Here is a 27206-nt window from a genome sequence, read left to right as displayed (position 1 = left end):
ACTTTTTTTTTTTTTCCATAATAATACATTAAGGTTAGGAGAGAATTATATACAATGCTTTGAAATTTGTAAAATTGAAAGTTCCATTAAAAGAGAAAAAATACATGGAGGCAACGGGTTAAGGGTAATCAATATTTTAATTAAATATTCAATTTAGATATGAAATGTTTCATAAAACAAACTGGTTTGACATTGTATTTTTTGCGATTCTGTCCATAAATAAGTTATTTTCACGACTGGAATGGGAAGAAAACAAACAAACACAGCATTAAAATGGCTAAATTTCTTTCTTTTTTATCGCTCATGTATTACAACTCGGACAGTTTGTGCGACGTATCAGCAGAGACAGAAACATTCACCAGCAGCTGCCTGTATCTATTGTAATCACAATAAAAAGATGCGGGCTCCACGACCCCCCCGAAAGACGTCCGTGGGAACGTTTTGCGTACGACCGTGTCGGCGAACCTCACAGCGCTTTGCCCTGGCCCCCGGGGAGGGAAACGGTAAACGAAAAACAAAACGGCAGGCGGGCAAATCACGGCGGTGCCACTTTGTGCAAAGAGGACAAAACAGAGCACCGCAGGCCGGATGTTAATCCGTCATTGTCTTCACGTCAGCCTCTTCTGGAATTCCTGAGGAGAGTTCTCCAGAAGAGTTGGGAGTTTTTTTTTTTGTTTGCCCCCCGCTGTGACACACCGAGGCCGGAACAGCCGGATAAAAACAATACGAGCCGCACAGAAGCCCAGTCCCCAATACACCTGTATCAACCACCACACAACATAGCCGCCGCCTCCCTCCACAGCCAAGACAGCAGGTAACCAACCACGCCTTCAAAAGTTTATTATTATTATTATTATTATTATTATTATTAATAAATTCTAGCTGGCTGGTGAAATAGTAAAAGTGCCTGGTCCAAATTTTGGTATGAGCCAGCCACTGCACCTGTGGGATTTAACAGTTCCCTGTCCTGCACCACTTTTCAGTGCAAAATCCGTAAGAAAAAAAAAAACAAAAAACAAACAAACAAACAAACAAAAATCCTCTTACAATCAATGTGCCCGAAATGGGTGCCGTCACCCACTGGTGGAACTGCGATAAAAGTGCTTCAGTTCGCAGGGAACGGGGGGGGGGGGGGGGGGGGGGGGGGTCGGGACGACGACACTCAAACAGGATTCCGTAACAAAACTATATTCTGAGTTAAAATAACAATGGAAAATATACACATATGTGTCTACAATATATTATGTACATTTACGCAGGATCGTTAAAAGCTTAGATTCACGGCTCCAACAAAAGTGCACACATCGCTTTGTGAGATGTAAACATGCCGGAGATGTGGGTACGTCACAGCCGGAGGAATAAATAACGCTTCGTTCGTCACTCTCTCACACTGTAAAAAGCTCTTTGATGCGAAAAAAAACAGAAAATATTCTGTTACCTCTCACAAACCGAAACACATGGGAAAAAAAAACAAACAAACAAACAAAAAACAAAACAAAAAAAACTCACCAACAATGTGACGACAGGAGCAAACCTTCCATGACCGGCGCGAAAAGATGTCTCCAAAATGCATTTACAAATACTGGCAATATGTTGCTTCTTTGCATATAGAGGAAATTGTTCTACTTAAAAAAAAAAAGAGAGAAAAGACAACATGCATTCTATCACAGGGAGTTAAATAGTATGTCCGGTTTTCTTAGATTTCCTATTTTCTCACCACGGACACGTCGTCTTATTTCACTTAGATCGGCTTCACGTTGGTTTTTTCCGCAGAGCGGCGCGGCGCGTTCGCGGTTAGGATTCACCTTGCACCTTGAGAAGGGATTTCAAATGAACAGTCATCTGCCGGCGGCTGTGCTCCTCCCCGCGCGGGAGGCCGTTCTCCCCCACCCAGTGACTGGGGGGTTTGGGCAACACGCTCGGGGAGGGCGGCTCGCTGAACTTGGCCCCGGCGTAGACCTTCTCGCCGTCCCTCGGGTCCTCTGACGCCGGCTCGGGCCCGGCCGGGGGCGCCTCTGCAACCTCGGTGGCGTCGGCGGGGCGGGGCGGCTTTTCGTCGGCGCCGCCGCGCTGGGGCTGGCGGTGGACGGCCGGGGGCTTGGCCCGCCCGCCGCCTCTCCTCTTGGCGTTCTGGGCGACGCCGGTGGCCTTGGCCGGCTTGCCCCTGTGGCCCCGAGCGCTCAGGCTCTGAGCGGCCTGGTCCGGCCGGCTTGAGGAGCGGGCAGACGGGGCCTCGGGTTGCGAGGCCCCGCTCTCCAGCCGCCTACCTCTGGATCGCAGCAGCTTAAAAAAACAAACAAACAAAAAAAAAAACGAAAAGCAAGTCTGTTACCTGTTTGTCATCTGTTTGAGCAATCTGTAATCATATGCTTGATGTTTGGGAGCAGGGGCGTGAGTGATGCCTTCCTTTGTTTATAATTGATTTTAAAGTGAAAATCCGTTAGATTATTTTGTCAAAAAAAAAAAATATCCTGTGTCATCCGCTATTTAGCGGACACGTCATAAGAAACAGTCATTTAATGAACTTGTGTTTTGCATGTGCTCCTTTATATGCCCTTTCTATCGTGGGTGGCAGAGTCCGACATTCCCTGAAATAATGTGGAGATCAGGCACGACACGAAAGTGTCGAACTGTCAATACGGACAAACATTGACAAAAAAAAAAAAGTAAAACAACAGCCCCCTCCGATTAAAAACACCCACACCAACACAAATGACAAAGAAAAACTAGCAAACAGACCAATGGAAATCTGGGACTCGTTGGGTCTATTCCAACCAAAATACACTCTCAGGGGCCTGATGCACGGAGCAACTTTTACATCAGTGTCAACCGACAACCTCAACATTTCAGTTTGCAACTGAAAAAAGTCAACCATTTCATATCAGACCAACAGCGACATAGAGAATTACAGCCAGAATCCCATTTCCGGGTTGTCGGCCTCATTCCTGCAGCGCTCTGTCGTAAACGGACTACTTGTTGCTCCGGTAGCGCCACAGCTGTAATTAGACGAAGGAGTACGGAGAGAACGATCCCTTCCTCCACTTTAAACTATCAAGTAGACCAGCTCTGAAAGAAAGTTTCCACACACCAGGCTGTACCATTATTCTAGCTGGATGGCCATCACACCTTGTCACGTTCTAGTGGAGGGAGGCGGAGCACAGTGGAACCAGAAAAGGCCAGGACACAAAAAACGTGAAAAGTGTCCTTATTTCTATTGATTGGAAATGTGTGATGTGTGATTGGCCAAGGTCTAGTGTCCCAGAGCCGTTATACGATAAAGCAGAAACGTTATGGGATGTTTATAAGAAACCCAACCCGATGAAGGATATATTGGTGTCAATGATTTAACAATCAGCCTACCCAGCGTTTCCATTATCCAGTAATTGCCGGTTCTTGACCTGGAACATCTGTTGAAATCCGACATATTTAAGTCTCTCCGGTCATAACGGCCGGTGAAAATAATTCCCTCCAAGCACAATTTGAATGAGTGCTGGGTGGATCATTTCAATAAATAAAAAAAAGCCCACTGATCTGTTCAATTCGGCGCTCGGCAAGTTGCAACATAAAGCCAATCAGGTTGGACGATCTAAAGCTGACCTCAACCACTACCTAATCACAGTCGGTCGAGAGACACAGGAAGTGACGCTGCGTTCACGGGAACTCGGAAAACTGAAATTCGTGTCGGAAGTGATGCAGTGTTCCATGGGAGCTCGGAAAACCACACTTAGTGTCGGTAGCCGATCCGTTCTGACCCCCCGGTGAATATATGGACAATTGCTGGTTGTTGGGTTGGCGGTTGCCAGTAAGAACATTATTACATATTGCCAAACCCTACCAGCTAGCAGCATAAATATGTTTCAGGCTGTGGGAAACACTGATACATGACTGAAGGGCTCATTCCTTGAAGTGCATAATACCATACAGGCAATATGAAATTTATGCATGAATTGTGATTTATTGTTTGTTTGCAGGGGAAGATATTAAAAACTAACTCAGAATCTGAGGACAGTATTTCAGCGTGAATTCGCCACCAGCATGTGGCTCGGGGGGCGTCGGTGATATATACATGGAGGTATACAATTACATTGAAGAATATATAAATAATATACCCGATGACAAAGGAAATAAAATTCAACGAAAAATTATAGAAACTCGATATTCAGTTGCCGAAGCGGAGTGAAGAAAAATCTGGATTATATTTTTTCTCGTGATTTTATTCTCTTTCGTTATTGTGATATGTTCAGATTAATTGTAATTATTGTGACATGTGAATGAACTGAATAGCAACTGCAATAAAATGACTTGACTTTGATGAAAGAGAGGAACTGGATTTATTTTCTGTGTTACGATGTTCTGATGGGCTGAAAGTGGTTGCCCTGTTGCTGTGTTGCCCATGTTCTCATGCTCTCATGTTGCTCTTCCAGCACCGCATTGTGCCCAACGAGCCCCGTTCCCCCGGCGCCGCGACGCGTCCCCGCACATCAGAAGGCTGCGGCTTCGCTCGCAATAAGACGGGATCACTTAGCCGGCTGATGTAAAAGTTTCTACGTGCCTCAGGGCCTTTAGGGAGCAAGGGAGTAAAGGATATTTTATTTGTTTATGATTGTTCTTAAACTGGTAATCCGAAAGACAATGTTGTGGAAAAAAAATCCTATGTCTGATACGCCATTTAGCTGACACCTTATAAGAAACAGCCACTCAATGAATTTGCGTCATGCACGCGCTCCTTTACATGCCGTTTCCATTATGGGTGGCAGGGTCCGCCACTCCCCAACACGACGTGGGAAATCAGGCAAGACGCGCAAGGCGAATTAGGTGGTCGGGAAACGGTCGATGTGGACGAACAATCACAAAACGAAGAACATCCCCAACACCCGAAGCGACCAAGAAAAACAAACAAATCAATCAATCAATGCAACCCGGGACGCTGACAATCTTATGGATTCCCACTTTAAATGACCCATTCATCATCCATCCATGACAGTTGTTAGTCGGGTTGCACCGCTGGGTGATTTTTTAAACCTGAGCTGTAACGAACAATAATTTTAAGGATGAATTTGAATTCGTTTTGGGTTTTTTTAACGCAGAATTCCGCACTCGAAGCCCGGGATAAACAGGTAAAAACAGCTGTAAACACATCGCTGGTATAGTCTCCCGGTGGCCGCCTTCTCCGCCTTGTCACCCGGACGCCAAAGCTCCTTTTTGCCCGCATCCAGCCGACTACTACCCGATAAAGAAGCGGTCACCGCGGCCTCAAGTTTGACCACAACAGCTGCGCTTTCACTCCATTCCCAGCACGGTCCTCGGCGTCTACAAAACTCCCCGAATGCGCAGAAATCGCTCGGACGGTGGACGGACGGACGGACCCCCGGGCTCGTCGGGGGAACGGATCCTCCCGTTCGTCCGCGTTCGGTCGACTTTCGATTCATCGGTTCCTCGAAACTGCGTCATTTCCCCCCAGATTCACCTCGGGCGCGAAAAAAAACAAAAACAAAAAAAACAAACACGCGAAACGCAAAACGCGACGGGGGAAAAAAACCCCAAATCCGTCAACAACAACCGGAGAATTCATCCGACATCACCCGTACCTTGGTTCCTCCTCTGAGCGGGTGCAGGGTCAGCACCGTGGCGGCGCAGCTCGGGTGCGGGTTCCTCGGCTGCACGGCGGCTTTGGCGCACGGCGCTGCCGGGACATTGCTGTTGTGGTCGGACAGCCGTGCGGGGCTCGGTCCCCGCGGCCTGGGGAGCGGGTGCTGCTGCTGCTGGTGGTGCTGCTGCTGCTGGTGGTGGTGCTGGTGTAGCTTCTTGGCGCCTTTCCTCAGCAGGGCGAGCCGCGTTCTGCCCCGGCTCACGCCGTCGTCCGGTTCGCTGTTCTCAACGTCGCCGACGCCCGGAGATTGGTCCAACATGGCGTCTCGGAAGGACACACATCCAGGGACTCGGGGGGGGGGGGCTTTTCACACTCCCCCCCGGCCGGCTGAGCTTCCTATCCCCGGCGGGACTCCCCTCCGAGCGGCCAGGCGTCCCGCTCGGCGTCCCGGACCAGGGCTTTCTTGACTCTTTTCTTGGCCGTCGGTGCGAGCTGCGGCGCCGCGACTTCTGAGGAAAGAAGGAAAACAAGGTCCCTTCCGGCTCGGCCACGTCACCAGAAAGGGGCGTGGTCTGGGCACCGGGGTCCCATGTTCTCCGGGGGCTTTTATTTTGAAATGGGTAATTGCAGTGTTTCCTCAGCCGGTACTTGAGACACAACGACCACAAGCTGTTACTATGACAATGTGCAAGGAAGTCCCGTCCCGCGGTTGACGCACACCGCCGGGCCCGGGTGGACATGAAACCTTATTGTAATCCCAATGTTTTGTACTTCCACAATCCTGCCGCTCGCGGTCCATCTCTCCAGTAATGTTGCCACGTGTCTGCTGCAGAGGCTCGCTGTGCCGGTGGAGTGTACATTCGCCCCCCCCCCCCTCCCCTCCGCGACGTCGGTTTCAATCTCGCGAAAAAGACGGTGAAGGGGAGGGAGTGGTCGTGGGCCTGCGTGCCTGCGTGCCATGTACCTGGCCGGCGAGGAAGGGAACCTCCACTATGTGCGCACTGCGCGGCCACTGACCACCACGGCGTCACCCGTCACCGGGCCGCTCGCACCCAACAACACCGCGCTACACTAGAGTATAATGTAGAATACCTGTTTATTGTCGCCGTACAAAAAAAAAAAAGCAACGGTCCTCTGCATTTGATTCCATCCCGTACCGAGGAGCAGCGGGCAGCCGCACCGCAGCGCCCGGGGACCGACTCCGAGTATTAACCCCCTAATATAGAGTGAGGGTGGGCGGAAGTCGGAGCACACCCACGCAAACACAGGGAGAGCATGCAAACTCCACACAGAAAGGACCCGGGATGGCCGGGATTCGCAACCGGGACCTTTCTGTGTGGAGTTTGCATTCCGCCAGAGCGGACCAGGCGACCCGCGGCGGCCCGGGAGCGCTGTCCTCTGGGACAACCTGGCTTTCCACCGGCGCTGCTCTGGTTCATTGACCGCCCGCGCCTTTCCGTCGTTCCTCTCCCACCGTGTTCTCCATTTCTACATCCGATCGAGGAGGTTTTTTTTTTCTGCCTGGAGACGGAAGGTCTGTGACCGCAAGACCCGCACGCGTGCACCCCCCCGTCCGCAAGCCGTGGAAGACGCGTGTGCGGACAGGGCCGTGGACGAAGCGCTTCTCCCGCTGCTCCGCCGCGAAGACCGTCGCCCGCGACGAGGTGACGAGGCGCTGTCGCCCAAACCGAAACAAAAGACAAGGACGCGGCCTCGTTTTTTGTTGTTGTTGTTTTTTTTTCACCGTACACAGCGCATTTTTTTTTCCACCCGTTGTTCTGTGTGCGCGACGTTTGACGCGCCCCACGCTGTGCTTGTTGGGACGCAGACAGTATTTCGGGGAAATAATAAACAGTGTTGTCTGCGTGTGTTTTGTATTTGAGTGTGAAGCATTGCACAAAAAACATTTGACAACAGACGACTGTACATTCGTAGTAGTATGTAGTGTTGTAATGGCTGGTGGAGAGACAGGCAGGCATACAAACAGCCTTAACTCGAGCAGGTTCGGTACAGGTAGACAGTCAAACAAGCAGATACGAGTGTTTTCATAGTGTTTTACGTGGAGCACATCGGTGTTCAGCTGGTTCTGATAAATGTTTTCCGATGGCGGTGATGTGTGCGTCATTTCGTTTCAACACAAAATGCCATTTGGAGAGAACATCGCGTCGTTTTGAATGCAGAGTTTCATTTTGCGGGAGATTTGAGATTTGATTATTGTAAGGTTATAAATATAACAATAAATATAGCTGCAGGCAGCGGTACGCGGGGTCTAGGGTGGTCACTTCGTCGTTAAAGTTCAATGGAGGGATGTGCTTTGTCTCTCTGTATTTTGTGACTGCAGAAGTTCATTCCTTCTGCTTTATTACAGTGTAGTTCTATGATGGGATGGTGTTTGTGGCTGTGGGTGGGTTTCCTCCATTCTGAAGTGGGGCCGCACGATTATGGCTGAAATTATAATCATGATTATTGTTTCGTCAATATTGTCGGCGCGGTTATTTAATTATTTATTATTATTATTTTATTAATCACATTTTGGGAACATAATTATTTTATGGCACTTTATACATCAACAGAAATCTGCCTTTACAATAAGAATGATTTTTGTAAACTGTGAAATAAATAAACTAAGGTGAGTGGTTTAACTGACTTCAAAATCGAGGATATATAATGAATGAATTTGTAGTGGGCTACACCAAAAACACAATAAAATTGCAAATATTTCAAAACACATACAAATAAATACATGTTCCTTGTATTATGTAACTTCTTGTGGTTATTGTTACCAGCAATTATAATTCAGGAAGTTTGTTTACATTGATATCTCTGGAATGTCTATAAGTTCTGACAGTGACGTTATTGGGTTTTTATCTTGTGGAACTTACTCTGGTGCGTGTCAGTTGTCCTCAGAAGCGTATATATTTATGAAGCTTAATACGCTGCGCTTTGTCTTTTGGTAAAATAATACCTGTCACTTTGTAACCTCCTATGGTTAAGAGTTTCTGTCTTATATTCCTTTTGCTAATAATGTAATCATAACAAAATTATAATATAAAATAACACTATGAATGAAATTGTTACGGCAGCATAATGTCCTAAACACATAAAGATAAGAATTAAATAAAATATATGTACACTTCTCTGTTAACAAAGGGCAGCACTTGTGCAGCTGATTATTTACTGGTTATGTAAATATTAGTCTCTACAATATGATGATTATTATAATGCCATCAGCATTATCAAAACCATCTAGTATAATCTATCGTTGTCATGATCTCCGCCTTCATCTACCTTCCCCTCCCCTTCCTTACCTGTCTCATTAATCCAACTCCATTCACCTGCGCACACGTCTGTTCCAGATCTGTAATCTAACCACTATGTATGCCTCTCTCACCAGTCACCCATTGCCAGATTGTCTTCGATGCTTGCACCAGACTCTCCAGCGTTCTCCGGACTGATTCCCCGCTACCGTCTCTGCCTCGCTCCGACCACGTATCCTGCCTGCCCCTCCGCCTGTCTTCTGTCTGCACTCCTCGTTATCGAACCTGCCTGTCCCCGACGGCGTCTCCTGCCTGCCCGCTGTCTGTCTTCCGTCCGCTCTACAAATAAAAGACATTACCAAATATCCCTGCCTGTCTTTGTGCTGCAATTGGGTCCTAACCACAGCCGTTACAGTACAATCTGGCCAACAATGGACCCAGCACACAACCCCGAGTTGCTGGCACGCCTGGGAGGGGTGGAGTCACAGCTCCAACACCAGGAGGCTGTCCGAGCCTCCACCTCAGCGGACGTTCGGCTAGCAGCGGCTAGCCAGGAGCAAGGGCTCGCCACGCTAGCTGCCCAGGTCCAGCAGCTCGCCATCGCTCTCAGTCAGTTCATCTCGCCGCCTGCTTCCCAGGACCCACCTGCACCAGCACCGGCCCAGCCTGGATACTCCATGGAGCCCCGGATGGGGGTTCCAGAACGCTACGCCGGAGACGCAGACGGCTGTAGTCCGTTCATTACAAACTGTTCCATCCTCTTCGCTCTGCAGCCCCACACCTTCGCCTCCGAGGAAGCCAGGGTGGCGTTCACCGTAAATCACCTGACGGGCCGTGCTCAGCTGTGGGGAACGGCCAAGTGGGAACGACGCACAACAGCCTGGTCCTCCTTCCACGCCTTTGCCGCCAAGCTCTGCATGGTGTTCGGGGTGACATCACAAGGTGCCGATGCTGCTGGTGGTCTCCTGGGTCTCAGTCAAGGGTCCCGCTCCGTGGTCGATTACGCGATCGACTTCCGCATCCAGGCTCGACTGAGCGAGTGGAACGCGTTCCTGATGGGATTAGCAGAGTACGTGAAGGATGGCTAGTTTCCCACGACCTGCCCACCTCTCGATGGCATCATTGAGCTTGCTTCCCGTATCGACCGACGCATCCAGGCCCGGCAGCGAGAGAGGTGTCAGAGCCAAGTGGAGCGCCACCCAGCAACCCGTCTTCCAGGTTCCTCCGGGCCGCCAGCTCTTCCGGCCCGTCAACCCACGAGTGAGGCCTCTCCCATGCGGGTTGGCCGGGCCAGCCTCACCCCAGAGGAGAAGGAGAGACACCGGATGGGGAACCTTTGCCTCTACTGCGGTCTAGCTGGACACTACATTTCCAGGTGTCCGGTAAAAGGGCCGGGCTTGCCAGTGAGGGAGGAGGTCCTGGTGAGCCACACCTCCAAATCCCCCTCCAACCTACGCCCCCTGTGCCAGGCTCGGCTGCTCCTGCCCCAAGGCTCACATTCCCTCGCCATACTTGACTCTGGTTCAGATGTTAACATCATCGACGATAACCTAGCACGGCGTTGGTCGAGTTCTCCTGCCTTTTCCGGTACCTGCCACTGCCCTGGATGGCTGCCTCCTGGGGACAGTCACCCATCAGACAGTGCCCATCCGCATGCTCCTGTCTGGCAACCACCACGAGACGATACAGTTCTGCATCCTGCACTCACCTTGTCACCCTCTCCTCCTGGGGTTCCCGTGGCTCCAGCGTCACAACCCACACCTCGACTGGACCACAGGGGCTATTCTGGGATGGAGTCCTGCGTGCCATCAGGTCTTCCTGAAGCAAGCCGCCGCACCTCAGCCACCCACCAGCTCCAGCTCCGCACCCAACATGTTGGGGGTCCCCGTCGAGTACCTCGATTTCACAGAGGTCTTCAGCAAGGCCAAGGCAACATCCTTTCCCCCGCACAGGCCGTACGATATTGCCATCGACCTCCAGCCCAGCTCCACCCCCCCCCCCCCCCCCCCCCCCCCCCCAGAGGCCGCCTGTACTCCCTGTCCGCCCCGGAGAGAGAGGCCATGGACACCTATATTAACGATGCCCTGGCAGCGGGCATCATCCGTCCCTCCTCATCCCCGGCGGGGGCTGGATTCTTCTTCGTGGAGAAGAAGGACAAGTCGCTTCGCCCCTGTATTGACCATCGTGGTCTCAACAACATTACGGTCAAGAACGGCTATCCCCTGCCCCTCATCTCATCAGCCTTCAAACTCCTGGAGGGGGCCACGGTGTTCACGAAGCTCGACCTACGCAACGCCTACCATCTGGTCCAAGTTCGAGAGGGGGACGAATGGAAGAGGGCGTTCAAAACTCCCTCCGGTCACTACGAATATCTGGTGATGCCCTTTGGTCTCACCAACCACCGCCATCTTCCAGGCCCTGGTCAATAACGTGCTCAGGGACATGCTCAACAAATTCGTCGTCGTGTACCTCGACGACATCCTGATCTTCTTCCGATCCCAAGCTAAACACGTCCACCACGTCCAGACGGTCCTGCAGCGCCTCCTGGAGAACACACTCTTTGTGAAGGCGGAGAAGTGTGAGTTTCACGTCCCGACCGTCTCCTTCCTGGGGTACGTCGTAGGGAGGGGGACCATCCAGATGGATTCCACCAATGTCTCAGCCATCACCACCTGGCCCGCCCCGGACACCCCCAAACAACTCCAACGCTTCCTCGGTTTTGCCAAGTACTATCGGAGGTTCATCCGAGGCTACAGCGCGGTGGCTGCCCCCCTCACAGCCCTAACCTCCTCCAATGTGCCGTTTCCGTGGTCCGCCGCCACCAACGACGCCTTCCTGGCCCTGAAGGCACGGTTCACTTCAGCCCCCATTCTGGTATTGCCTGACCCCGAACGGCAGTTCGTGGTTGAAGTGGACGCCTCCGACGTGGGAGTCGGAGCTGTTCTGTCCCAGAGAACCGCCTCCGACCAGAAGCTTCATCCCTGCGCCTTCTTCTCCAGGCGTTTAACCCCGGTCGAGAGGAACTACGACATCGGGAATAGGGAGCTTCTCGCCGTCAAATTGGCCCTGGAGGAGTGGCGACACTGGCTAGAGGGAGCCCAGCTGCCGTTCCTGGTGTGGACTGACCACAAGAACCTGGAGTATATCCAGTCACCAAAAGACTGAACTCCCGTCAGGCCTGTTGGGCGCTCTTTCTAACCAGGTTCAATTTCTCCCTCTCTTATCGGCCGGGGTCACGCAATGTCAAACCTGACGCCCTGTCCCGCCCAGTTCCAGGACCTGGACCCGGGCCTGGGCCGCCCTCCTCCAAGCCGCTGGCCGCAACGCCTCTGCCGCCAACCGTCGCCGCTCCCAGGCCCCGGAGTACCAGCCGGGCCAGAAGGTCTGGCTCTCCACCCGGGACCTCCCCCTGAAGGTGGAATCCAAGACGCTGGCTCCTCGGTTCATCGGCCAACCCGGTGGCAGTACGGCTCAAGCTCCCCAGGTCCATGCGCGTCCATCCCACCTTCCATGTGTCCAAAGTTAAGCCGGTCCAGGAGATTGCTCTGGCCCCCTTGGTGCCTCCTCCGCGCTTCATTGACGGGGGTCCTGCCTTTTCTGTCCGCCGTCTCCTACGTTCCCGCCGGCGTGGGAGAGGCCTGCAGGACCTGGTGGATTGGCAGAGTTACGGTCCGGAGGAGAGGTCCTGGGTCCCTGCGAGACACATTCTGGACCACACCCTCATCAGGAGGTTCCATCAGCGCCATCCTGACCAGCCCTCCAGACCGGGTCATCCCTCCCAACCGCAGACCCCACCACCTCTCTTGTCTGGACCCTCCAGCGATGGTTCAGAGGTGGACGATGTCGACCCTGTGGGTCCCTCCTCCGACGAGGAGGACGAGGACCATTCAGCGGAGGACGAGGAGATGGACGGGGTCTCGGATGAGTACTCCGATGAGGATCACGTGGCCCATTTAACGGAGGACCAGGAGATGGACGGGGTCTCGGACGAGTACTAGCCCTCCTCCGGACCCCCTCCTCCCACCCTGCATGGACTTTTGGTTTCATATTTTTTATTTTTTTTTGTTTAGTGTTTGGGACGTCAGGAGCCGTCCCTTGAGGGGGGGGGGTTCTGTCAGGGATCTCCGCCTTCATCTACCTTCCCCTCCCCTTCCTTACCTGTCTCATTAATCCAACTCCATTCACCTACGCACACAGCTGTTCCCGATCTGCAATCTAACCACTATATATGCCTCTCTCACCAGTCACCCATTGCCAGATTGTCTTCGATGCTTGCACCAGACTCTTCAGCGTTCTCCAGACTGATTCCCCGCTACCGACTGCCTCGCTCCGACCACATATCCTGCCTGCCCCTCCGCCTGTCTTCTGTCTGCACTCCTCGTTATCGAACCTGCCTGTCCCCGACGATGTATCCTGCCTGCCCCCTGCCTGTCTTCCGTCCGCTCTACAAATAAAATACATTACCAAATATCCCTGCCTGTCTTTGTGCTGCAATTGGGTCCTAACCACACCCATTACAATCGTATCGTCGTGGGATACAGGACTTGAGAAAACAAGGAGTCGAGCGTCAATAATAGTAATCACGAAGATCATCAGCAGAATTATTATTACAATCTAACATCTTCCAGTTGTCCAGCTGATTCATGTATGTACAGTATGCGATTGGTTATCAGGGGAATACGTGACTCAACTCGCTGTTTGGGTTTCACACGTCTTTATTGTAGAAAACAGTCGACCACTTGTGTTCTTTCTTTGAACCGACTGGAGGCAACACTCACCCAAAACAAACCATGACGGTGCACTGTTCTACATCTAAACTGACTACGCCAACACCCAGAACCAGGAGGAAAGACAGAAAAACACCTATGGAAGTGTTTTTGTTTTGTTTTTTTAATTAATTTTCTACTTCTAGTGCACAGGCCTCCAAGAAACTGTTTGAATTTGATTTAAATCAATCACATCACATGAAAAAAAATCACATCACATCGTTGCGTGGAGGCGAACCCGCATTTCACGTGGGAGGATCTATAAAGTTTTGCTTCCGTACAAAAAATAGATATATAAACAATATACAAATACCACATAAACGTCTACACATCCATCCCAGTGAGAGGGGAACACACCAGTCGGCAAATCAAAGTGGAGAACCCGCCGCCGTCCCGGAGGCAAGGACACAACAGAGCTACGTCTAGGAGAGGGTGGGGGTCGGCGCCGCCCGTCCAGGAGGGTCGAACTGCAGACGGCGCTGGGGAGGCGGAGGCGGAGGCGGAGGTTTGGGGGCCGGTTTGGGATCCAGCGGAGCTTGCCGGGTGCCGTCGGCGGCTCACGGCTGGGGCTCGGCGGCGGGCTCGTCGTAGATGTAGCTGCCTACACCTCCAGTGTTGACACCTGGAACAGCGCACAAAGGGGAGGCCTTCCAGGTCAGATCTTCAAGGTCAGATCGTCAAGGTCAGATCTTCAAGGTCAGATCTTAAAGGCAACGTCTCCAATACGCCCGTGACGGTTTGAAGGGTTATTACTGCTGTATTATTATGTTAAAAGTCCCTTCTAAATGGCTCCTACCTCCTCAGCCCTGCTGCTGCTCAGGAAGTCAAATAGGAAAATATAGGATTGGGATAAACTATAGGAAACTACACCCTGATATCAAACCCACCTCTGCCAACCTGACTGTATTAGACTCGGTGACTCGATCGAATGTTCATTCTGTAATAATCAAGGGTCATGAAATCACCATTGCTCATGATTTTTCTCAAATAATTGATTGTGCGTAAATATCATATGAAAACACCAACAGTCCCCCCCCACCCCCACTGAAATATCGCAAGATTATTGATATTGAGATATTTGTCCAAAGATATTGCGATATTTGATTTAGTCACTATCGCACCCAGTCCCACTCTGTATGTTTTTCTTATTTCAGAGCTACGGAGCAGGGACTCCAGAGCTATTCAATGTACCTCATTATCTATCCAAGGTATTCAAGGTATTCAAGGTATTTTCAATCCTCCTTGAATCAAGGTTTTAAGGAGGATTCATACTATCTTACATTTGGGTTTACACACTGTTCTTCCAAAAACAGGATTATCACCACTGCTGGGCTGCGTGGAACAGCGTTGAATGGTGTGATATGAATAGCGCGAGTCGCCAACTGGTGTAAAGCGTGATTCCTCCGAGGACAACGTCATCCCGCTCCTCATTCCTCCACGACACGTGAACTTGAACATGCCACGTCTTATTACCTGGAACAGGTTCATCCGGCATCTCACACGCTCATGTTACACCAAAGTGAGACTGATGTGTGCAGTTTCGGTTTCATTACATCACAATAGAACAAGATGACATTTCCTGTTTGATTTGGCCCTGACTCCATATATTTGAATCAAATTGGAATGTCATTTCGGTACCTTTGGGCCCAAACAGGACGGCGTAGCAGGGTTTATGGCAGTACGGCTCTCCATTGTGCTGGAAGAGGACGGAAACACGTGAGTACGGACTGAAACCAGTGTTGAAAACCAGGTCACGTTATGGGTTATTAGACTTTCTCTGACGATGATGTCAGAGAAAACTGATCGAAACTCACAGCACATTTCACACAGTACACGTCATGTCTCATAAAACATAAAATTTAGCACTTTCGTCATATTGGTCAAATAGATTCATTAAATATTACCTTTTGATATCATTCTGGGATACTTTACTTTAAAATACTCAATGAAGTTATTATTATTACGGATTAACGCATATGAACGTGTATTATTTATGAAGTTCATAATCTGCTATAACAGGGTTATAAGATAACTAAAAAAAAGAGGAACGGGAACATTTTACATGCACAACAGTGTTTTTAACCTCCCAGTGACTTGAAACAAGGCGCCTTGTGTCTGACAAGTGCACGTGCAAAGCAAGCGTGCACGGCGGCGGCGAGTCGATGAACGCCGCGCGTCTCACCTCCGCGTGGCTGCCGGGGGCCAGGGTCTTGCTGCATCTCTCGCAGCGCAGACACGGACGATGCCAGTTCTTTCCAAGGGATGACACTTTTTCGGCTGCACACACACACGCGCGCGCACACCCGCACACACACACACACACACACATAATTGCAGTGAATTCATCGCCATGGAAACACCCTCTCCTCCCACTGATATCCTGACAGCCACTTTTCTCACATACTGTATAGTGTACTGTATATTTCATACACAGTACTGTAGTCAGGCATCACTCATCCAAAGGAGTGTAAAAGAGCGTAACTCACCAAAATACACCGTCTTGTTGCACCTGGGACACACGTCAGGTCCTCCGGAGAAAGAGGTGAAGCTGGCGGCTGCAGGAGGAACACAGATTTGGGAATAGAGACACAGACACACACACACACACACACAGACACGCACGCACACACACACACACACACACACACACACACACACACACACACACACACACACACACACACACACACACACACACACACACACACACACACACACACACACACACTCTTTCATTCTCTAATCTCTGCACAATGGGTCTTATTTTCCTTCTTTCTTTAATGATTCATTGTTTCGGGGCTTTTATTAGCCAGGGTCGGCTGAGTCATAAGTGATCATGATTATTGATAATTGGTTTATTTTCGCCTACTTCTCTTGTACATTTCTATATATTTTTTTTTTCTCTTTTATTTTTGTTAGTTAAACAAAATAAAAAAAAGCCAAAACTTGCTCAAATAGCCTCATTCCCTGAACGGTTTGTCACTTTCTTTTTTTTCCTCAAAGTTCCTCCCACTCTCTCGTACCCTTCACCGGGCCCCGGATGGGGGCTTTTCTCGCCTCCTCCGGTTTGGCATCTGTTTCCATGGAAACGCTGGCAGGGGCTTCGTTGGCGGGGGCATCGTACACATAGGAACCCGCACCCCCAATGTTCACACCTAAAACAAGACAGTCGCCTCAGCCTCCTTAATTGCATTTTTTTTTACTCCAAAACCAGCTTTTAGAGGAGGCAGTCAAAGGCTGTATCAGGAAGAAATGACAATATCGGTGAAGAGCGAGAGTTCCAACGGGGTCTGCAAAGCTTAGCATAACCCACTCAGGAGCTTTCCTAATGGGATTTGAGTGGTTTTAAGAAGTTAAAATGTCACAGATGCAGCCTTTTAAATTAGAGGCACGTGTACAGTAATGTCTAATCTTTATGATAAACGTAAATGTTTATGTGAAACATGATAATGTTTTTTTTCCATGCTGGGCATTGAATGACAGGAAGCAGAACCTTTTGGTCCGTAGAGGGCGGCGTAGCAGGGCTTGTGGCAGTATGGCGTCCCGCCGTGCTGTGGAAGCACAAGAGACGCACAGGGATGAGGACCACGAATCCCAAACAGTAGTGTCAGCTTCTTTCTATTTCGACCTGCGGAGACCGACACTGTCGGTAACATTGTTATGGTACTTTTACGTTGTATACATTCCTTTAGCCTCATGTGGTGAGATCTTTATTGAGAAAACAGTCACGCCCATGACCGCGTTGGCAGGGACTCACCTATGTTAACGGGTGATTCATTCCGCCAAATCCTCTTTGCCCTGCTCATTGTGCCGTCTGAGATTTGCGATCGGGTAGGAAGCTGATGTAGGCTGCATAGGAGCCGCTGTTTGTCAGCCGTGGGTGATCAGTGCACATGCAACTGCGTCCCTGAGGATTGCGGTGGGGTTTTGTTTGTTCTTGTTCCACCTTTTTCTCTCTATTTCGAGCAAACATACGATGGAGCAGCCTACGAGGGAAGGGCGGACTCTGACAATGCGACCAAAGACCAAATACTTTCTGCCATTAGAGACGTTACAGAAAGGATTAAACCTGGCAGGAGTGGAGTGAGGCATCTAGTGCTCTGGGCAGTGGCCATGAGGTGGACGAGTTTTCCGCCCAATATGCTCTCTCCCTCCAGGGTCCCTGTTGGACGAGGGCACTTTGACTCCAGGTTGTCTGAGTAGGAAGAGGTCCTGGGAGCCGAATCTTGAGCGCAGCCAGGATACTGGGGTTGCAGAACTTGGACCCTGTCCCTGATATCCCTGGGGGGATTTGGGGGGGTGGTTGCCCAGCCACAAGCTCGACCATTGGTCGCTGCGGCAGAGGACTATCCTTGGGTACTGGCCACAGTTTCCCAAGGATTTTCCCATTTTCGTCGCTGAAGGATTTCGTTCACTGGGACCTTCCCATCAGGATGCTACACATGGCTCAGATTCTGAAGTCTGTGGTTCTGGGGGAGTGGTTTACAAGAACAGACCTCAAGGATGCCTATTTTCATATACCGCTTTGGACCGGTCACCGGCCCTTCCTGTACTTCGCATTCCAGGGCCAGGCTATCAGTTTCACGTACGACTCTTCGGCCTCTCACTATTCCCAAGGGTGTTTACCCACTATGACCCACGGGCTCTGGCACCCCTCCAGCTTAGGGGGCTCTTAGGGGGTTCCCTTACCTAGACGACTGGCTCATTTGCAGCCCGTCAAGCAGGCTCATAGTAGCAGATACTGAATTGGTACTGACTACATCCAGTCCCTGGGTTTCAAAATGGAGAAATCTGTATCCAAGGCAGCAGGTCACATTTATAGGCCTGTTCCTGGAGACCCTGGTGTCAATGCTGGAGTCCCTCACGCCACAGAGAGTGGACAAGTTGCTTTGCCTTGTCAGTCGTTTCAAATGGGGAGTTGTCAGCCTTGCAGTGCTTGTTGGGTACGATAGCAGCAGCAGTGGCACTGGGCCTTCTCGGGACCAGAGAAGGCATCCAAAACCTGCAGCCCTGCAACTGTCTTGCCGACCGTGAACCCAGTGCTCAGGAGTGGGATGGGGCAGTGGGGTGCAGGAGAGGCTGAGGAATGCCGGGGCCCTATAGACTCAGGTAAACTATGCTCTCAGATGGAGGGTGTTCTCATCTTGGTACGCAGACAAGCAGGTTGATCCGGTTTCAGGCCCTGTTCCACTGGTCGTGAGTTTGCTCCAGTCCCAGCTGGACCAGGGGAAGGCAGCCAGCACCATCAAGTTCTATGCTTCCACTACTGTGGCCTTCCTTGTGGCAGTACGAGGGCGCACACTTAGCAGGCACCCTCTGCGGCGGCCCTATGGAATGGGTTGCACCCCGTTCCTCTTGCTACGAGACCGACAGTGACGGTCTCTGCAGGTGGAAATAGAACAAGAGTTATGAATATAACCCAGCATGATCGTCACTGTCCTCCTTTGTTGCCCGGAAGAGGCTCGACGTTCCACGCAAAGAGGATGGAGTGGAATTATTCACCTGTTCATGCAGGCGAGTCCCTGCCCCCGGGGTGATGGGCATGACTTTCTTTCAATAAAGATCTTGACACATAGGCTAAAGGAATGTATTCAGCGGTAAGTACCGTAACACTGTTACTGACAGTGAGGTCATCCTATGGTCTCATAGAACCTTAGTTATATGAATGACTCTCAGTTTTTTCCATCAACCACTGTCCGTAACACAGAAAAGCAACTGTTCCCTGCTGGTTCTTTAATATCTGGATGGTGCAGCCTGATTCTCAGTCATCCACTGAGAAGCATCTCCGACTGGAGAAAAGCTTTTCCCCGGATGATTCTTCACGATGCTCATATTTTTACACCAAATGTTTCTTCATTACTATTTGAGGAGTTGACTGGTGGGTGAGGTCATCACATCAAAACACGGTGCATGTGCCTTCGCAGAGCACAGAGTCTTCACAAAAGGTGTTGTAAGGAAACGAAGCATGAAGGGAAGTTGTACTATTGTGATATTCGGACTGATCGCGGACAGAGGAAGGTCGGCAAACTGTTTGTGAACTGGTTAATAGTTTGCTGTTGGGGCTCGAAGCGCAAGCTATTGCCTTCTTGTTTTTTTTTGTTGGTGTATTTTTTTGTTTATATTCTCTTGCTTGAAAAGTTCTGTTTGTGAGTATTGGTGACGTGAAGATGCCTCATAACGATTGCGTGGCTGCCAGCTGAAGCCCTTCTCTCAGCACGGGATCAATATCTCCCAATGATCAAAAAAGAAGGTTTAGTTTAAAACATAGTGAAGTTTTCTTCTTCTTCAAAAAAAATTGTTTTTTTTTGCGGAGTGCACTGCTCTCCAGGTGGACCCACCTCAGCGTGGCCTCCCGGGTTCAGCGTCTTGTTGCAGCGCTCGCATTTCAGACAGAACTTGTGCCAGTCCTGTCCCAGGGACGACACCTTCTCCGCTGCAGAGGAGGAAGAGATAGAAAGCAGAAAGCAGGAAGCAAGAATTATTGAGATCCGCGCATCACAGACACAGCGTTACACACTGGGAGACAGATGGCGCGCTGAGGCACACTTACTATCTGCAACGCCGATTTGATCACATTCGCCATGAATACGATGACTGGGATTGATGTGTTTCGTCAGAGAACAGTCGTGTACTTCAGTTCACAGCTGAGCCGGCTCTCGGGTGCAGTGCCTCTTTAAATTAAAGCGCGGCTGCCTGTTCCGTGGAAAGCCCCTCAGCCTCAGTCACATGGACTCTTTCTAGCTCTTCATATCAGACCTGTGAGTGCATTCCTTCCGTTGTTTTCTAAAGGGCAGTGTGGTTATCTCACCCACTGAGAGAGACGAATGCTCCCTTCCCATCCCTTCCTTTTTTCCTCTTTTGTTTTTCCCCTATTTCAACACATCTGTTAAAGCGGACGCATTGCACTGCTGCTCAGCACGACACGTCCCATATGTTGAAAATCCTCCTCCATCTCCCAAAGCCACTGCTCCACTTTGGTCTGTTCCGTCTGTAAGTCCGGTCCTCATAGATACACAGATGTATACAGACACAGGCGCGCCCGTACACACACACACACACACACACACACACACACACACACACACACACACACACACACACACACACACACACACAGTGTCCTAGCACACACCGATGTGTTCCTCCAGAAACATCTGAGCCTCGTTCAGAAAAACGCTCCAGTGTGGATCCATTATATCATTGACTTAAATAATAAAACACGGAATTCTGCAAGAAACGTGTCCAATACAGCGGTTCCCAAGGAATTCGGTGGAAAATCCAACTGTGTGGGCTGACTTGGATCCTGTTGCAGACATTGACATTTCCTATAATTGGGCTCCATATCGCCGGCCTTTTTAGAACATGCCAGAATTCATTAATACCTCGACGGCGAGTGGGTTTTGTCTGGTTTTGAAGACACCAGAGAGACACCTTTTTTTTCCAACTGTTGTACTGTTTTTTTGGGGTTTTTTTTATATGATAAGCCATTAATAGACGCCGAGGCTTTAGTTTCCAACTGTCTAACGCCTGGGCCTCAGTAAATGTGACTTCAAAGTTCAAAACAAACGGCAATCGTCTGAGATGGATGTCTCGAGTCTGTGCCTCGGGTTCAAACAGAGAAACGTGTGCCTGCCTATTATGTTCCTTGGACGCGCTGCAGTCGAGGCAAACAAAGGTATGAGGGCAGCGATGCGGCGGCCTGGAAACGGTTTGTCATATAGAGAGCCGGAACGGATGTTTTAAGATCCGACAACATGATCATTTTTATCCGGTGTTAACTTCTTAAAAAAAACAAATTCGGCTTTCCACCGCAGACAGACGGCCTCCTTCTAACAGGGAACATGATGATCGGAGAGAGGGGGGAAGGGGGGGGGGGGGGTCGGGGGGTGCTTTATCTACCGCCCTCTTATGTCCTTTCCCAGAATATCCACCCAGATATCTGCTTCTGCTCCGACTGTCACTGTGATCCATCACACGCCGTCGCCTTGACAACCAGCTCGCTCTCGGTTCGGGCCCTGCTGGCGGGTGTGTGCGTTTGTGAGTCGAAACGGGTGAAATCGAATAACTCTTGGTTGGAAAGGGCGTTCATCACAGTTATACTTTAGTCCCATGTTTCAAGTTTAAAGGGCCCGTCCTCCCTCAACTTAAATGCTGATGAGGAAAAACTCCCCAAAAACGAAAAGGACAGGAAGAACCAAGAGAATAGACACAGTGTAATTGATATATGTGTGTGTGTGTGTGTGTGTGTGTGTGTGTGTGTGTGTGTGTGTGTGTGTGTTCAAACAAAAACAAATTTAGAGAACGAGAGCGGAACACACACACACACACACACACACACACACACACACAGACACACACACACACACAGACACACACACACACACACACACACACACACACACACACACACACACACACACACACACCCCAAGTCCCAAGGACAGTAATTAGGGATAATTAGGTGTCTGGTGAATTTGGGATCAACATGCCAATGCTTGAAGGCAAAACACCTCAGTGCGTCAAACGTCTCTATAAAGAAATATTACCAGGGTTTACGGCCGTTCTCTATGAGAGCCGGGGCCAGTTTCCTTTCCATCATTATTATTCACAGTATGAATGAGTTTTTTGCCCCTGCTTAGATGTGTTACGTAACTCACACAACAAACGTTCTAATCACCGTGCAACCCCAAACTCTCTGGCACAAGGACACAGAATGAATGAGGCTTCATAATGAGGCTCTGGGTTGGCAATGAAAAACAAGCCAACACGGGGGTCCAATGGCGTCACAAAGGGGTCAAAAAAAAAAAAAGAGTGGCACTGCGGATATGAGGGAAGACAGAAAGCCTCTGTGCTGCTCTCTGGTCAGTGCGAGAGGATTTTTTTATTCTCTTACTGTATGAGGTATGGAATCACTTTATTTTGTGATCACCAACATACTGTAGTTTGTATGATCCTAAAATGTATCATACGATTACAGGGGGTTTTGAATATGTGAACAGATAGAGCGATACGGTCTCACTCTTTAAAAATCGTCGATCATTTTTGTGAAAGTGCTTTGACTTCTTGCCTGTTGCCCTCACAGGGAGCCTCAAAGGCCAAGTAGAGGGGAGTCAAGGCATGATAAATCGAAAAGAATGAGCTCATTTTGGCTTGAGGCTTTAGTCACACAGCGAATTAAATATTTACAGAGCCTCTAATCCGCTTGGAGTGGGGAAGTTTGGAAGAGACGACTCGGATAAAAATAATAATAAGCGAAACACATTAACAATCAAAATGCCCTTGAGCACGTTAAACAATGACAGCACGATCTAGAAGTTAAACAACTGAAATGTACCAATAATATGAGCTGAGGACACATTTAAATAACTAGAAATGTATTTATTTCAATCAAATACCCAGTATTTATATATATTTTAAACAACCGTGATTTTTTTTTTTACATATATATGTGATTGGAGTCCTTGGATCAACTTCAACAAACAATTCTCCGGTTTGTTAAACCTATACTTCTTTAGGTTTTCTCAAACTAAAATGTACACCTTTATTATTATTATTATTTGTCAAGTTGACACACCCTAAAAATGTAGATTTTAAAAAAAATATCCAATGACAATTCTTTTCCAGTGTATAAAAAAGAAGGGTGGGGTCCGTTTGTTTGGTTGGTCAATCCAACCTGTTTTATGGGAGCTGTCCACAGCAGTTAGTGCTGAAATGATAGTCCTATTGTTCTCAGAGGGAATTAAGGGGAAACAAGGGGGTCTTCACCATCCACCCTCACATGAATGTGCACGTTATTAATAATTTACATCTCCTGGTGATGTGACTTGAAAATTAATGGGATCCAAGATGGCTGTCAGTCAATTGAACTCACCATTAGAGGTACACAGGCTGCAATAGTTGGGGATCTTTACAGATACATAACATTTTATTATTGTGCTGTGCCTTTTCTTTATGTTGCATTCATAGAGAGTTTGGGCCCATCCCAACAGGAGACTGACAGCATTATCTTGCCTGCATTACCGAGGAATCTATTGAAAAGTATTTTGTGTACAGTATGTCTTTTGAGAATTACTTGAGACCAATTTGACAATTTGACCATAAACAGTCAAAATATGTATATAAATATCTCAATTAAATTACATTAATTTATTCGTATTATATTAAACTCAATGAAATATTAAATATAAATAATGCATATAAACCAAAAAAAGAATTACATCAAATTTTGACTTTGACTATGGTCTCTTTTAAGTATTCATAAGGCACATTAAATACCCTATGAGCTTACACCCAAACAGAGCAAAAACTCAGGCTTCTGTGGCTGCATGACGTCATGTGTCTGATGTAGAAATGAGTCTCCACAGGTCGAGGCAACGATGAGCTGAGAAAAAAAGCAATTTAATCTACACCTGCGAGTAACAATGAGCGGGAACCACGCGAGCACTGCAGCCAGAAGCCCCTGCAGACCGGGAACTAATTCCAAGCGCTTGGCGGTGTTAAGGGTTGAGCAGCTCCACGGTACAGCCTGCGAAAGGGTACAACGCCACAGCACCAGGTCTGTGTCCCCTCGCAGGGAAACAGCCATGCATGCGTGCAATTATGGATCCAATTCCGACGCGAGAGGACGACATGCACAAGACACCGACCCGCACAACGCATGTCAGCGCATGTGAGATCAAACTGGGAAGGTGTGGCCATCAAACAGCATGCACTGCAGGAGCGAAAAAAACAAACAAACAAACAAAACAACAACAAGCAAGACTCACCAAAATAGACCGTTTTGTCGCACTTGGGACATTTCGATGCCATGTTCCATGTATTCTACCCGAGGGGCGAGGCCGAATGCGTCGTTTCCCTTCAGTTCATGGACGGTCTCGTCACAGCGGCGACGCACCTTGAATAGGGCAGAGCGCAGCATCCTCCCGTCGGTCGTCCTGCGGGATCTGCGCGGCCCCGCCCACGGCCTGACGTCACGCGGACCAGACCCCGCCTCCTCCCCGATGCAGCTGCACAGTGGCCAGGGATATAATAATAATAATAATAATACTAAAATAATCCAGCAACAACAACAACACCAACGACAATAATTATCATATTCAAAATAAATCCAAGTAAAGTAAATGGCCACCATAAGCCATAATCATAATCATATGCAATAATCATATAAACAGTGATGAAAAATTATGATATTTTGATGATTTTCTTGATTGAACTTTCATCAGGAAGCTAGAATTTTATTATATTTTTTCAAAGTCATACTCGCGCCCATCCCATAAGTTGCGCCCATGTTTACCCTTAGAATTCAGGAGAAGCCATCATTTGAATCATCAAGCATTTGGAAAATGACAAAACTAAAATCTGGCCCCTGCATGCCCCCCCCAGAAGGATGAAGACTATGTGTGTGACCAGCGTTCAACCCAAAGTTACTCCCTCGACACGAACGTATAAAAAAAGCCCATCGCAATTTATCCCATGAATGAGCCCTATCTCTGTTCTGTTTATCTCCAGGAGCTAAATCTGGACCTGGCCTTTCCACAGACTTAACAGAGGGCAACTCCCTCTGGAGATGTTTCAGGTGTCTCTATGTTGGAAGTGCTATTAATTCTGGATCCTAAAGACATCTCCATCCCCTGGATTCTCCACGCCACCACCCCCCCCGCCCCGCCTCCGCTTCATCCCCAGCCCCGAACTTCTCTGTTTGTTTCCTCGGTGTGGTTGCTAGGTTACGCTCCCTGACAAAAGTACTGATCAAAAGGAGAATGTTAAGTGATGTTCCGCAGGCCCAAGATTATTTCACCGCACGCAGCTGGGATCAAGATAGTCGCAAAAACTCAGACATTCGTTGCTTGTCTCGACGGAATTGGATGGAAATTGTATAATATATATAAATAAATCTGTCACACTTCTACATTTTCAGAACTTGTGATAAGACCACCCATCCAGTGGTTCTCAACACTCAACTGGCAACCTACACTCTGAGTAAAAGAAGGACAGTATAGTAACTTTAGGGGCGTCTTGTCACAGCGGCAGCACCTTTTAAAAGGCCAAAAATTCAAAACATTTCCACCAGTTTTACAAAATTACAAACAGGTACCATTGTCAAGGGTACAGTGACAAGCCATGATACCCCCAAAAATACACACCTGAGAGTATACCTAAAACAAATCTATTTTCATCTAGCGACATTGTGATACCTATTGGCCCCTCAATTAACGTTAACATTTTTCATTTTCACCTTCCATTTCGCTGGAAGAATAAGGTGAGATATAAACCTCTGTGTTGAATTTGGTTGTCCCCCACTTGGCTCATTGGACAGGAGCCACAGCACAGTGTCAGATGGGTTTAGTGGCGTTCCCTTGAATGGTTTATGTTGTAAGATTGTGTGGTTTATAACCCCTGTGTGGTTTTAGCAACGAGTAAATAACATATTTAAGGTGAACATTTATTATTTTGTTTTAGGAAGTGTCTTTTCTATATATTAAGACAGAGGTCTCACTGTTTTTAAGGTCCCAAAATACTCATAATTAGAGTGTGACAAATGCTTTTATTTTTTTATTTTTACTTACAATTTTACGTGTTACAATTTACATTCAGGCCAACAAGCAACAGACCGAGGAAGAGAATGAGTTTATTCCACTCACATATATGTACGTTTTCATATATGAGGAATTTAGTCATGGTGAGGATCGGTGCATTTCTCTACAGAAAATTACCATTAAAAATAATATAAATTACCATGGTAGACAGACAGACACAGACAGACAGACAGACAGATAGACAGATAGATAGATAGATAGATAGATAGATAGATAGATAGGAAAAACAATATATGTGGAAAAAAGTGAAATATACAATCAAAAATCAGTTAAAAGTACAACGATATAAAAAAATCAAAACAATGAAAATGATAAAGGATAATGGAAGAACAACCCTGAAATATTTAGGCAGTGAAAACAGAATGAATAATAACCCCCCCCCCAAAAAAAAAAATCAACACAGAAAGCAAGTCAAAACACCTCTGTTTAGAAATCGGGATGAATGTCAAACCTATTTAAATATCTTTCGGACTGAAGGTGCATGAATCTAATGTTGTTCATAATAAAAACAATAACATAATTATCAGAAAGGTCCCGCAGCCCCCGAGCGCAAATCCAGATCATATCAAACTGAGAATGTCCCGACGTCACGACACGGCGAAGAGCCGAGGGGCCCCCGGGCGGAGGAGCCACGTCAGGCGAGCTGCATTAAAATTTTTGATCTCCTTCCAAGCCAAATGGCTTTCCATCCTATCTCCGAGGCCAAAATACTGCAATGTTGTGTTATTTTAAAGAACATAAACAGCCGTAAACACGTCCAGCGGAGTTGGAAACAATGTCCATGTTTTATCCTCGGTAGCACTCTTTGGCCCCTGGAGCCCTCCGGGGCCTGGGAATCCGAGGATCCTAAAATAAACACCTCGAGATCGGCTCCCCCCCTCCCCCCTGGCGCAGACCCTGACAGCGGTTGTCTGAAGGGTTTCATTTTTTTTTTTTTTTTTTTTATCCCCGCTCCCCTCCTTTATTCCTTAGAAGGGTTCTCCTCTTGTCCTCTTGT

At 48.5% G+C, this 27206-nt stretch overlaps 2 protein-coding genes across 2 annotated transcripts; both read right to left on the bottom strand.

Moving 5' to 3' along the window:
* Positions 1–135: 135 nt before the first annotated feature.
* Positions 136–5909, bottom strand: LOC307245333 (uncharacterized protein; the record flags this gene model as incomplete). Its single annotated transcript, XM_080020863.1, has 2 exons — positions 136–2283; positions 5589–5909. 2 exons carry the CDS (start codon positions 5907–5909, stop codon positions 1795–1797), a joined length of 810 nt encoding a protein of 269 aa, XP_079876989.1. The 3' UTR covers positions 136–1794.
* A 7709-nt stretch (positions 5910–13618) lies between these two features.
* crip2l (cysteine-rich protein 2-like) lies at positions 13619–24509 on the bottom strand. The gene is made up of 8 exons (XM_080019208.1): positions 24380–24509; positions 19952–20046; positions 17107–17164; positions 16637–16768; positions 16100–16168; positions 15796–15890; positions 15252–15309; positions 13619–14235 (listed from the first exon to the last, which is right to left on the bottom strand). Exons 1-8 carry the CDS (start codon positions 24420–24422, stop codon positions 14171–14173), a joined length of 615 nt encoding a protein of 204 aa, XP_079875334.1. The 5' UTR covers positions 24423–24509; the 3' UTR covers positions 13619–14170.
* Between the last annotated feature and the right edge of the window lie 2697 nt (positions 24510–27206).

This window comes from Zeus faber (assembly GCF_960531495.2).
Source record: "Zeus faber genome assembly, chromosome: 2".
Taxonomy (NCBI): domain Eukaryota; kingdom Metazoa; phylum Chordata; class Actinopteri; order Zeiformes; family Zeidae; genus Zeus; species Zeus faber.
Note: the sequence above shows the minus strand (reverse complement) of the source record. Positions and strands in the feature narration are given on the sequence as shown.

What these genes read in the sequence shown, in the direction of transcription:
- crip2l (XM_080019208.1), bottom strand. Translation starts at nt 24,422, where the DNA reads ATGGCATCGAAATGTCCCAAGTGCGACAAAACGGTCTATTTTG. An exon ending in ACCCGGGAGGCCACGCTGAG is followed by an intron (nt 17,165 to 19,951) that starts GTGGGTCCACCT and finishes GTGCTTCCACAG; the next exon opens with CACGGCGGGACGCCATACTG. An exon ending in CCCCCGGCAGCCACGCGGAG is followed by an intron (nt 15,310 to 15,795) that starts GTGAGACGCGCG and finishes GTCCTCTTCCAG; the next exon opens with CACAATGGAGAGCCGTACTG.